At 34.0% G+C, this 12,921-nt stretch overlaps 1 protein-coding gene across 2 annotated transcripts in view; it reads left to right on the forward strand.

The window, feature by feature from the left end:
* Positions 1–12,921, forward strand: part of LOC144977003 (putative D-lactate dehydrogenase, mitochondrial) — a 29,918-nt gene that overhangs the window by 1,966 nt on the left and 15,031 nt on the right. For both annotated transcript variants that reach the window (XM_078921677.1, XM_078921678.1), the window contains exons 2-9: positions 462–583; positions 1,396–1,537; positions 3,025–3,166; positions 4,537–4,696; positions 5,748–5,853; positions 8,392–8,485; positions 9,576–9,704; positions 10,397–10,524. In XM_078921677.1, coding sequence (XP_078777803.1) covers positions 462–583; positions 1,396–1,537; positions 3,025–3,166; positions 4,537–4,696; positions 5,748–5,853; positions 8,392–8,485; positions 9,576–9,704; positions 10,397–10,524 — 1,023 coding nt within the window. The remainder of the gene's footprint in view (positions 1–461; positions 584–1,395; positions 1,538–3,024; positions 3,167–4,536; positions 4,697–5,747; positions 5,854–8,391; positions 8,486–9,575; positions 9,705–10,396; positions 10,525–12,921) is intronic.

The raw sequence follows: 12,921 nt of genomic DNA on the forward strand, positions 1-12,921 counted from the left end.
TCTTTTGATTTTTATTGTTTGTTTTGTGTGTTTCATTGTGTTTTTTTTTTTTTTGGTTTTAAATTCCAACAAAGGTGTTAATTATTCATGTGATTGAAAGTTTGACCTCTTAAGAGGTGACCTGTAATGAAACGTATGGAGTAGAAATCAATTTAACCTTCTGAACAATTAGCAAAGCACTCTGATAGTAATTTACCATGCTGAAATGTGGGTATTTATTTATTTATTTTATTTTATTTGTTTCATCGTTTATATTATCATTTCAGCCTATCCTTTTTATATTGAGTATCTTAAACCTGTTCGAAGGTCTTCAAAGATTACCAAAATTCAACATTCCTCATTCAGTGATTTGTAAGGTTAAGTATCAGAGCTGTGGTTATATCAATCATACTTTTTAAAAATATTAATTATTATTATAAATGATTGTGTTTGTGTATTTATTAATATTTTGCACTTCTCAGGCTGTACAGTCCAGAGTGACTGCTGATTTTGTAAGTACTCTGAGGGATATAGTTGGAGAAAAAAATGTATCAACAGCTGATGCAATTCGAGACCAACACAGTCATGATGAATCTCATCACCGGTATGTGAAAGTTTTGTATAATATTTTTCTTTGTAATTATAACAATATATTTTTATATGCCCACTCCTGTTATCTTTGGGCCACTTGGGTGATTCATGTTGACATCAGACAATAGTTTGATGGATTATCTATATTCCTTCATGGAATGGCATCCCTCGATATTAATTACATATTTAAACACACATGATAGCAACTTCAGGTGTACATTGGAATAAAACATTAGGTTTAGGAGTAATATGCATAGTTTGTCTAGATGAATATAATTTTTAAAAAAAAAGATGTTTCGAGGTGTCTTTAGAAATAATACAGCACCTGAAAATTGCATCTTTATACCTAAGGGATGGAGATCTCACAGATTGGGTTATTTAAACGAAAGCCCTCAATTATTTTTTATTACTAAGAAGGAATTTTGTCTCAGACATTAAGGAAGGGCAGGCAAGGGGAGTCATAAAATCCATATATATGGAGCTTTTCCCAGTTTCTGTATTGAGTTGTCTGCTACCCATTGATTAGGGCATTGGTCTGTTTACAAGTACTTTCCACCAGATCTTTCCACCAGCTACCCAATCACTTCTATCTGCACAGGGTGTCCAAAATAAAAAAACAACTCAAACCACTTGATCCATCCCAGAATAGAAACCGGCCCCTTTCTATGCGAGTTGATCTTTATACTGAACCCACAGTCTGATTGGTCCAAACAGTTGAGAATTTTTGTTAATTTTTTTTTTTAAACAGCAATTACAGTGTAGGTATTAAAATTTTTGAAGAACTAGAACATTTATAGCCTAATAATTCACAAATGTCTTTCACAGAGCATCCCTTCCTGATGTGGTTGTGTTTGCAGAATCTGTTGAACATGTGAGCAAAGTAGCCAAACTATGTAATGATGTGGTGGTTCCACTTATTCCTTTTGGCAGCGGTACAGGTTTGGAAGGAGGTGTCAATGCCTTAGAGGTGACTAGAATAATGCATTTATGATGATACTGATTTACATTTTTCATTCGCATCAGTATCATCAGCACCATTCAGATTGCAGTATTATCCCTATTGTAAAGCTCTCCCTTCACACCTTCCAAAGAAGGCTGTTGAATCTTATTTGGTTTGCGGGTTATAACTCTATTCTTGTGTCATCGAACTGAGAATGGCAAACTTAGAGAAAGAAACAAGTTCGTGTTCAAGAGTTTATTTAGGCCTTTCCTGGCCATAACCATATTTTTTCTCTAAACACGTTATATATCATCATCAATAATAATAATAATAATTACAACAACAACTTCCAACATTTTTCTAAGATCAATAGAAAAGCATAACAACAATTTTAACTATGGTGGCAAGTGTTCACTACTCACCACAACAGGTTTAAGTAATTGTACATCAGTGCTTTCCAGTGGTGTGTGACTCATCAAAACTGTTTCGTAGCTTATTAATGTAACTCATTTTGACACATGGGAGAGTCTGAATATGAATTTTACTTGAAATTGACTAAATTCTGAGTATTTGTCTTCGAGGGCGGAGAAAGTTGTTGAATGTGGCAGTCATTGTTGGTGTTTTGGCAGAAGTAGTTTGATAATCTTAAATTGAAGGTGTTTAAATCTGTTGTGTTCAAACATGATTTGAGCGTTCCAGTCTTTGATGGTGCAGGGTTCAAATGAATACTTGAAAATGTTTGAATTTGCAGATTGTGTTTTTTTCGTGTCTTTGAGTGGGTTTTTCTTTGAATGTGTGAATGTCGCTGTATTTCGAATTGCTCTGCTAAGATGACTGTCATTTTGTTTGAAATTTTGAACATGAGAGTTAATCATTGTTCTTTCAGTCTGTTTTCTCAAGAAGAGCCTTGATTGTTTGTTTTGTGAGTTTCAAAATCACTGTTATTCCTTGATGAATATCCGAACAATATTTTCTCAATTTGATGAATATCCATACTTATGACAGAATTGTCTAGTAAAGATTAAAAAAGCAAATCTAGGTTATTTCCGATATCTCTTCTTTACCTTTAAGTGCCCTGCTTGCTCCATCCTCATGACATTGAAAGGGACCAGCAATCATCAATGTTCAGCTTATCACACCCATCTTTTCATCTTTACTGCATCATAATTGCATGATAAACAAAGTGCTGGAGATAAACGTAGGCGTAAGAGCCAAGTCATGTAATCAATTCAATGTACCTCATTAGAAGTCTTAGTTATTACATTTATACCAATTTAATTGGTGTAATAACTATCAATCCAGTTGATTTAATTTCATTTATATATGATGAGGCCGTGATTATTTTTGTTTGTGTGAGTATTTTTCTTTGGCTCATCCTGAATATAGAGAATGGGTGTGGTATAAATAATTTACATTATAAGTAGAATTTTTTTTCTATTCTGGTAGGTAGAGTTAAAACTGTATCTAGAAATGATTGTTTTCAAGAATATTTTGATTTTTATTGGCTGTTTCAGGGAGGTGTTTGCCTCGATTTGACAAAGATGGATCAGATTGTTTCAGTCAATGCTGAAGATTTTGACTGCACAGTTCAGCCTGGTGTAATGAGGCAAAGTTTAAACAGTTACCTGCGAGACACTGGCCTTTTCTTCCCAATTGGCAAGTGTTATTCTGACCATTGCATGCATCTTTAGTAATTGGTGATTAGTTATAGGCATCATATACTGACTCCCCTGTCAACCGTATAGCATTCAAATTGTATTATGATGAAATGCCATTAGATATTTTTTGTTTGACTGCATCTAATACAAGACTGAATGAGATTGACATTTTTTATACGAGATTAAAGATCACAAAAACAAATAGAAATTAAATGCATATAACAGCAGGCATATATTAATTTATACAAAGAGATGTTAGGCAACATAAGATACACACCTTTTTCAAATTTCTACTAGTCATCATAGTAACTTGGATCAATATCTTTATAGATATACATGTGTGTTATAAGGATAAAAAGACCCAACACTATGCTTTTTTTTTCAACGTAAATAATCGCTTCGATTTCAAGTCTGGAACATTACGATTAAACCTGAACTTCCAGTATTTAAATAAGTCATATTGTTTATGGCCGGCACTGCGGAAGCAAATGTCTAGAAGGGGTCTTCTGACTTCTCGTGGTGGACAGAGTTGTCACTTACTGTGCCTTCTATCCCCCTATTTCTGTTTTCCCTTTCCATGTTGCTCTTCATTTTTGTTCTGGATTGAGATTGCTTTTTTAAAATTTCTCCTAGTCCTGATGGAGATCCTTAGCTGGGAGGGAAACAGCCAAATGTTTTGCACCTTTTTTTGAAAGATGATATTTTTTTTCCTTGTAAATCAAGTCTCTTTGTTTTATATTACCATAGTAATTAGTTTTTTTTAAATTGTACTTTTTATTTGAATTTGAGTGTGTCCTTCATATTGAGATCCTTTGCTTGTGCCCGGATATTATTTTTAGGTAATGTCAAAATAGACTCTTTTGGGGATTGCTCATTGAATCTTCTGTTCTCTATTTGAACCAAGCTGCTTTGTCTTAATTTTTCTTTGTTTTTTGTTTTTTTTAACTTCAGATCTGCAACTTTTCTTCTATCATCTTCTTTTTTACTGCTGCTGAAATGACTTAAAAGTGTTGCAAGCACTGGAAAAACAATCAAACAAAGCAGCAAAAATATTTCTTCATTGTTCTGCTGTATTATTCCAGTTTGTTGCAAACAAGTATAATTTATGAGATGGAAAGAGTTTTGATCACATAGTCAGTTTTAAGGACAAGTGGCCTATCCCACATTACAATAAGGATTAGACAAAGTTACTAAGAAGCTATTCTTAAAGTTATGTTTGACATCATACAACTTTAAAGGTGAACATGAATCACTTCCATTGTGTGCGGAACGAATCTGGATAAATGAAAGCAAGTGAACTTATTTTTTTGAGTGTTGATTATGGGATAGTCCACTTATCCTTAATCTGTCCATATTATCTCAATATAGATCCAGGAGCGGATGCCTCTATCTGTGGCATGTGTGCCACCAGTGCTTCGGGTACCAACGCTGTGCGATATGGAACCATGCGAGAGAATGTTCTAAACATGCAGGTTGTGCTGCCAGATGGTCGAGTCTTCTACACAGCTGGAGAAAACAGAAGAATGAAGTACGGAGATTATCTTATTAATCTGTCAACAAGTGGTAGAAATTAAGCTATTTGGTTTGCTTCCTTTCATATTATTCTGAGGAGATTAAAGTGATGATGATTTTCATTGTTTTGTTGGATTTTTTGTTGGTTTCTTTTTTTTTTTTTTTTTTTTGTGTAACTTGTATTGATGAAGCTCAGTGGTTTAGTGTCTCGTCTTTTCACAAAGTCAAGCGAGCGGGTGGTTGGATGGGAGCATCACCCTTGAATCATGTACCTATGATGTTCGCATGGGTGTACGATCCGATAGTGATGTCGTTTCTTCTTCTCTTTACTAGCCTATCCTGCTTCTTTGGTTTGTGATTGTATTTTTGACAGGGGATATTTTTTTTCTGTAAATCTTCTGTCTGTTTGTTCTTGGTTCTTTATAATTTAGCTTATGATATCTTTAGGTTATGATTTTGATTTACATTTGTACTATTTTTGTTAGATTGCTTGTTTTTTTGTTTCAGCGGTCTCTCATATAACCTCAATTGTGTTGGAAGAGACCTAAAGCAACAAACAAAAAAAAAAAAAAAAAAAGGCAAGCGATGTTGAATGTTCAATGGCTGAATGGGTGACAGGGTCGTGGAAATTTCTGGTCCCACAATTGTTTCCAAACATGTTGATAATGACAAACTAAGAATAAGAATTACATTAAATTACATTAATTAAATCAAATTTACAAGGGAAAAATGGGGGGAGTGGGTGAAGTAGATGACAAAAGAATGCTTCCTTAGCACTCTTTTGCATGCCAATCTAAATCACTTTTAGATTGTAATTAAAGTATGACTTTTAGGATGGGTTTGTTGTCTGAAGAAATTGGAACAGACCATGTACCTTACTGTGCAATGTTATTTTATCAGCAAAAATTTTCTTGTTATTAATTCAAACTGCAAATTATATCCATGCACACCATTAGAATGTTTCTATAACTTGTAAAATATTTTTTGCTTTGTCACATGATCTAAGCCTCATATATTATTATTATTATCATTATTATTATTATTATTTTGTTTATTTTTTTTATTAGGAAGACATCAGCTGGTTATAACTTGACCAACACGTTTCTTGGTTCTGAGGGTACCCTCGGCATCATCACAGAAGCCACTGTTCGTCTCTTTGGGATTCCAGAAAAGGTACTGCAGCAATTGTTGGTAAATCCAGCCCACTTTTGGTAGTAGATGCCAACATTTTAAATTATTTTATCTTCATTAATCTTGAAATTCTCAATTAAGAGACTTAAATGAGCGAATTTGTTAATTGTTGTAACGAAATTATGTATAAGGAGTCTGATCTTAGTTGCATCACTCACTTTTTATAATATCATTTCTCTTTACTATTGTCAAATAATGAATCCTTGAAGGCAATGAAATATGAGAACTCTCCTTTTGGAATAGATCCCTGTCACTCGGATAAGATTTCAGGTCGTGTTGCTTTTATGAAATGATTGTTTCTTTTCTTTCCGAATATTTCTTACCTGCTGTTAACCAAGTCAATCAGATCTATGTACCTCACTATTTATTTTATGTCATTATTAAAATGCTTAACAGTGGATCTTCACTCAAAGAAAAGTTTTGAAATTAACAGTTTGACTGTATTATTTTGGAATTCAGCCTAATGCAATATTAGGAATAATAGTGAAAAGAAATTAAATTCCTCACAGGGGGGGTTGGATACATGCTGTTCACATTGATTCTGTTGTCCTGCTCTTATTATAGATTTTGCTATCTGACAATTGCAAAAAAAAAAAAGATCGTCTTGGTCCATTAAATAAAATGTCGTCACTCTGTCAACTTTTTATGTTGAATAATTCTGATCATTATACTTTCCATATATGCTGAGCACTCAAGGTAACTATGTTGTTTCGTTTAAAATATTTTATGATATATTTCTCTTTCTCTTTGAAGTGATGTTTAATAATGTTAAAATGCAGTTTTACATGGGTATGTGGTCTTGTGGTATGACACTCGCTTTCGGACTGAAAGGTCCTGGGTTTGAGCCTTGCTCGGCGCATAGTTGAGTCTTTGGAAAAGGCTCTTTACTAACAATATCTCACTTTACTCAGATGTAAAATGAGTACCTGGTCGTTTACAGTGTTGTCTTTGTCGATAAGAAATTTATTAACCTTGTTCTACATGTTGCTGTTGGCTAGGGAGCCTTTGTAAAGCGCATTAAGCACATTTTGTGTATATTGCACTATATAAAAGCTCAAGTTTATTTTTGTTTTGTATTTTTATCTTTATTAAGTATTGTCCTTGTCTTGTCATATCGTCTTATTACCATGTTAGTAGAGAATAAAGTAGACCTTTAAATTCTCAGTCACTTAACTGAAATCAGTCAATTCATCAGGTTCAAATATTTTTTAAAAGGAAAGAAAGAAAGAATTCATGAATCGTAATCGAATGATTGTAAAGTGATTAGGAATGTTCCACAGCGCTACGAATAGCTCATGGGCTATTTATATTAACGATGGATATATTGCCAAGGCTAAACGACGCTTTTTAGAATTGATGTGTCTGAACACATCCCAGTGTATTTTCACACAGTTATCGTCTGGGTGGGGATCCTGACCTTCCATAGTGGGCAGGGAGGTACATGCTGTGTCTTCTATCCCCCCATATCCGTTTTCCAATTGTTTCCTGTCATTGTTTTGGAATGAGATTACTTAGTTTGTCGTGATCCTTGCCGGAGTTCCTTGGCTGGGAGGGAAACAGTCGAATGTATAGTTATAGTTTTGGGAGATATTTTTTTCCTTGTAAATCATCTCTCTGTTATGCATTGTATTATGTTTAATTTACATATTATATTATATGATTGGTAAACATTTGAGTGTATTCCTCTTAGTTGGGACCTGTGCTTGTGTTTGGATGAGACTTTTAGGTGATCTCAAACTAAGTACTTTGACGGTGTGCTTTTGGAATCTACATCTGTTCCCTATTTGAACCAATTCCCCTTTGTCTTACCTTTTCTTTTTTGCTTTAATTGTAACTCTAGAGCTTTTTACTATCCCATTTTCTTCCTTTTTACTGGCGCTGATATGACCTTAATGTGTTGCAAGCGCCGTAAAACCCTTAAAAACAAAAACAAAAACACAGCCATCGTGAAATTATTTTTTCACTTTCCAAACCTGTTGTGATCCCAATGGTAGCCAATTTTAACTGAGCCGCTGAGCGATAAATTTCACTGTTTCGTCTAAGCCGAAATTGACCACATTTACCTGGTGAAGAGTAAAAGTATGAAAAAGTAAAATGCGAATGCCGGAAGTGCGTTATGTATACACCTTCAAATCGAAAGTTATATGATTGCTACAAGCACATCTCGATTGCCTCACATTGTAAACAAACTGGTTGACCGTTTCTAGTTTCTTCACTGATTGGGTACATAATTATAAGGAACAATGGTAAGTAGTCTTAATTAATTCCTGCGCAAATTCGTTTTCTGCCATTGTTTTGCTTAAGCAAGCTTACTGTTTATTATTCATTTAGATTCTTTGGATTTTTTCGCTGTGAATTACGAAGAGTTTCAGTAAATTTTTATAGAGCTCATTTACAGGTCTAAATAAAGCCATTGTTATTTTAAAATTTGGTGAAATCTTCATCTCTATTCAGCGTGAGAAAAATGATAATTGAACTATTTATAATATATATTTTTTTATATTTCTAACTGTTTGCCAGACAATCTCAGCTGTTTGCCATTTTAAAACGGTCAAAGAAGCAGTGGACACAGTAGTCAGTATTCTGCAGTGTGGAATTCCCATGGCAAAACTTGGTAAGTGTTTTTAATAGCTTTGTTTTCTTTCCATGGATTCATATTGTCACATGCCTCTTGTACAGAGAGAATCTTATAATTTTGGTAGATGTTTTGGATGGTCAGAGTCATTCTGTTCTATTTCTTTCTCTGGTACTGTTTCAGTGTGAACCAGATGCACATTTTAATTTTCAGTCAAAATGTTCAGAAAATTGCGAAATTGTTGAAATTTTTTTGCAGTTTGAGGTGTTTACAATAATTCTCCATATTGAAATTTACGCTTTTAATTCATTTTGTTAGGTTAGTCTGGTTCACCCTGCAATATAAAGCATTGGGTCATAGTTACGTCCATATCGGTCACAATTTGGAAGAAAGGAAGATCAAATCAAATGCGATGACGTTTACCCTGCATATTAGATGGCTAAAGGGAAGGGGTGGTGTTGGATAATATATGAAAAGTGAAATGGAAATGTGTGTTAAATAAGAAATGAATTATCTCAAAAGACTTGGAACCAAACCTCAAATCTCTTGTATTACCAAACCTCAAATCTCTTTCATTTATGGCAAGTGTGCTACCATTTTGTATTTGATTTGCTGGGGGTTTTTTTACAACTAAAGTGGTTTGATTAGTTTCATGTTAAACAGGTAGTATTGTTGCCAAGCTATTGTACTTTTCCTTCTCAGCAGTAGCCTGAGCTTTGATATTCAAACAAGGCAGCTATGTTTTTGGATTGTTCTTTCATTATTTTGAGGTATCCCATTTGCTCCATTGGTAGAGTACTCGACTTATAAAGCAAGTGGTTACAAGCTTTAGTTGAGCTGAGGTTTCCTCTAACCCCTCTGGGTTTTGTTTAATATGGAGGAAAGTAATTTGTGATAGACTTTCACCCCACCCAAAAGGTAACAAGGAATTGTTATTGTCTGTTAAATACTTTTAAAAAAACGTCTTCTTGGGTCTAATGGTTGAGAGGGAATACTTTTTAATTTTTCTTGTACAGCATTTCACTGCGTTTAAAATTTATTTTTTGTTTGCTTTCATTATTGTTGCTCAAAGCAATGAATATCCTAACAAGAGTTTCAATTTTAGGGAAATCTTATCTTTTCCAAACAGAATTTTTGGATGACATGGCCATCGATGCCTTCAACAAGTACAGTAAATATGACATGGAGAAGGCCCAGTCCTTGTTTTTGGAGTTCCATGGTCCAGCCAGCGGCTTGGAGGACCAGTGTATGGCTGTCAGTGAGTGGGATATTCAAAATGTTTTTATTAATGGCAGTCATTTCAGTTTACTCAGCACTCTTTACTTATCTACCCTATATTCTCTTTCTCATAAATTTGAATTTTTATTTTTGGACAGAGGGTCTTTCTCAACAGCCCCAACGCTCTGAAAAAGAATAAGAAATATAATTTTATGAGCTCAGACACCTCTTCAGATGATTCTCACTGTAATATTTGGAAAGGGAACAAAATTTGTTTTTTCACAGACAAGTCCATTCAAAATTGAAAAACTGCCTTATGTTTTTTTTCTGAAATATTAATTTCATATGGACTTGACCTCAGGGTTTTAATGACCCTGTGTGAAAAGACCTCTGTAATTTCCATCCACATCAAAGTTTTTAAACCGTCAATTTTTCTTTCTTTTTTCATCAATTATCTTTAATTCTTCTGGGGATAAAATAAAATAAATTTCCATTTTCTTTCTCTATCTACACACAGTTTCTCTTTATCATGACTGATGGTTTTCCTCGGATCCATGGAAATCCACGATTTTGGAGTCAATGTTGTTGATTTTTTTCTGTTTGGGGGGGAGTTGGGTTTTGGTTTTGTTTTGTTTTTTGTTTTTTTGTTTTTTTCTCAAACCTCATCGGACCCTTTACTGATTATTTGTTAATACTATATTTTGAGCTTTTTAAAAATTTTTTACACTTCAGAGGAACTGATTGATATGAATAATGGATATGGATTTAAGATGGCTGAAGATGCAGATGAGAGGAATCGATTGTGGAAGGCCAGACATGAGATTCTGTGGGCTTGCTGTAGTTTGGTACCAGGTTCTAAGGTAGGCAATTGTTGCTTACATTTTTTTTTTTGGTTAAAAAAGAGATTTTTGTAGACTGAGATGAAACCATACAAGATTTTCTTGATTTCTGTTTCTTTTCTTTTTTTTCTTTTTGAAAGAGAACAAATCTGGTGCTGAAATGACCTGATAGTGTTTTTTGTTTAATTCTTAAGAAAAAAAACTAAACAAGTAGTCCTTCAGAGCTATTAGGCCCTGGTGCCAGAGTTTATCCCAATTTCGATACTGTGAAACGGACAATATCAATTACTTGCTACCCTTTTGATAGGATGCTAGTCTATCGCAATGTACCTTCCACCTGATCTAATAGATCACTGTTGGGTGGACCTAAGGGGCAGAAATTAAATCTCAACTTCACCTGGGATTGATCTCGGTTTCTTTGCATGTGAAGCGGGTGATCTACCAACTGAGCTCTCAGGACCCCTTTGAAAAAAAAACAATATTCATAGTGTTCTTTCAAAGAAAATGAAAATATGCATTAATAAAAAATATATTATGAAAATATTTTTTATGGTTTCTGTTTTAATTATGGGTCCTTTTGTTATAAATTTGTCTTGAAGTTCTCTTCCTTTTTTTTATGCTCTCGTTAAGAATAAGTGATTATAATCTTCCGCGGAATTCCAGGATTTTGTGATTTTCTCAGAAATTTCCCCCTGATTTTGCCATGTCAAACATTTTCCTATCCGTGAAAAAATCACCATCATGTCTTGTGTCATACTTTGACACCTGTGCTTAGTTGCATGAATTTAGGTGACATTCAGTCTTGACAACCTGGCACCAGATTTGGAAAGTGAGACAAGGCACTTTATGGTCGAAAAGCGAGGGGGTAAATGAGTTAAGATTTTATTTGTAATTAGGTCAAGAGTGGTGGTCCAGTTATTGGTCCGTTAAAAAATACAATTTACTATAACTTTCCCCTAATTAATTTGGAAAAAATCCCCTTCAATTAAACTGCTCTCTCTCTTTCTCTCTCTCTCTCTCTTTCTCTCTCTCTCTCTCTCTCTCTCTCTCTCTCTCTCTCTCTCTCTCTCTCTTCTCTTTCTCTCTCTCTCTTCTCTCTCTCTTCTCTCTCTCTCTTCTCTCCTCTCTCTCTCTCTCTCTCTCTCTCTCTCTCTCTCTCTCTCTCTCTCTCTCTCTCTCTCTCTCTCTTTCTTTTCTTTCTGTGTCTCTCTATCTTTCCCTCATCCATTCTTCTCTCAATCTTCGTGTTAATTTTATAAAGGTCATCTAGTTATAGAGAGATGATAATAATCTGTTACAATCATAAGGGGTGCTCAACATAGTTGACTCTTTTTACCTTTGTTATTACAATGTTTTACAATTTTAATTTATTAAAAATACTTGAGTCTTATTTGTAAGATATCCGTAGCCACTGGACTACAGTCACAAAGATATTATAAGTGAAAACAAATACTTTCAGCCTTTTGACCAAACGTTGATTTTAAATCTCTTGAATAGAAGGTATTTTATAAAAATCATTTTAAGGAAAGGACAATTCATTAAAAATTTACGTAAAGTCAAGTTATATCTCTACTATTAAGAATAGATGTACACTAGAAGTAGTAATATGATATACGAGACTAGGATATTTTATGTTATGATTTTGTTTGACAGGTGGACTGATACATTTTCCTCCTTTTTGACAAATTGACATTATCACATACCTGCCAACCCTTCCGCTTTTGGTGGAATCATTCCTAATTTCACTCTTCCATTTTGTACTATTCCGCCATTGTCTCTAAAATTCCGATTTTCAAAAATGATGATAATGGCAAGGATTAAAAAAAAAAAAGAGCGAAGGTAGGGGGGGGGGGGGTGTTAAGAAGGTCAAATTCCTATTTTTTGTCTCAAATTCCGATTTTTAGGCGTTCTGATTCCACTTTTGGAATGTGAAGGGTTGGCAGGTCTGTTATCATCACTGAAGAATGTGATATATACTCCTGAAGGCCAAATGTTAAAAGCCTATCTTCAACCCATGCCTTTTTTTCTTCTTACATTTCATCTATTCTCTGCTATTAGTTTCCGCAATGCGATCTAATTACCTGTGTAATGTTGAGAATAATTTGTATACTTTCAATGTTGATAATTTTAATCATATCCAAAGAAGTTTGTCAGACAATGATCCAAATATGTTTGAAAATGGGTTGTGGATACATTAGATTGTGTTGATGTACAGAAGCAATATTAACTTTGATAAGGAAGTAAGATAGAAACAAGTGTGCATATTTCTTGTTTACTTCCATCACTTTATCATGTTCAGTGCACTTCATCATACTTCATTTTGTTTAAAAATTCCTCTAGCAGTCCATTTGAAAACAATTTTTTCATTTTATGCAAGTAGAATGTTAAATGCCATTTTGAACTGGTACTCTTATATTA

Source organism: Berghia stephanieae, chromosome 7 (assembly GCF_034508935.2).
Source record: "Berghia stephanieae isolate SIO BIC M18660-M18661 chromosome 7, UCSD_Bste_1.3, whole genome shotgun sequence".
Classification (NCBI taxonomy): domain Eukaryota; kingdom Metazoa; phylum Mollusca; class Gastropoda; order Nudibranchia; family Aeolidiidae; genus Berghia; species Berghia stephanieae.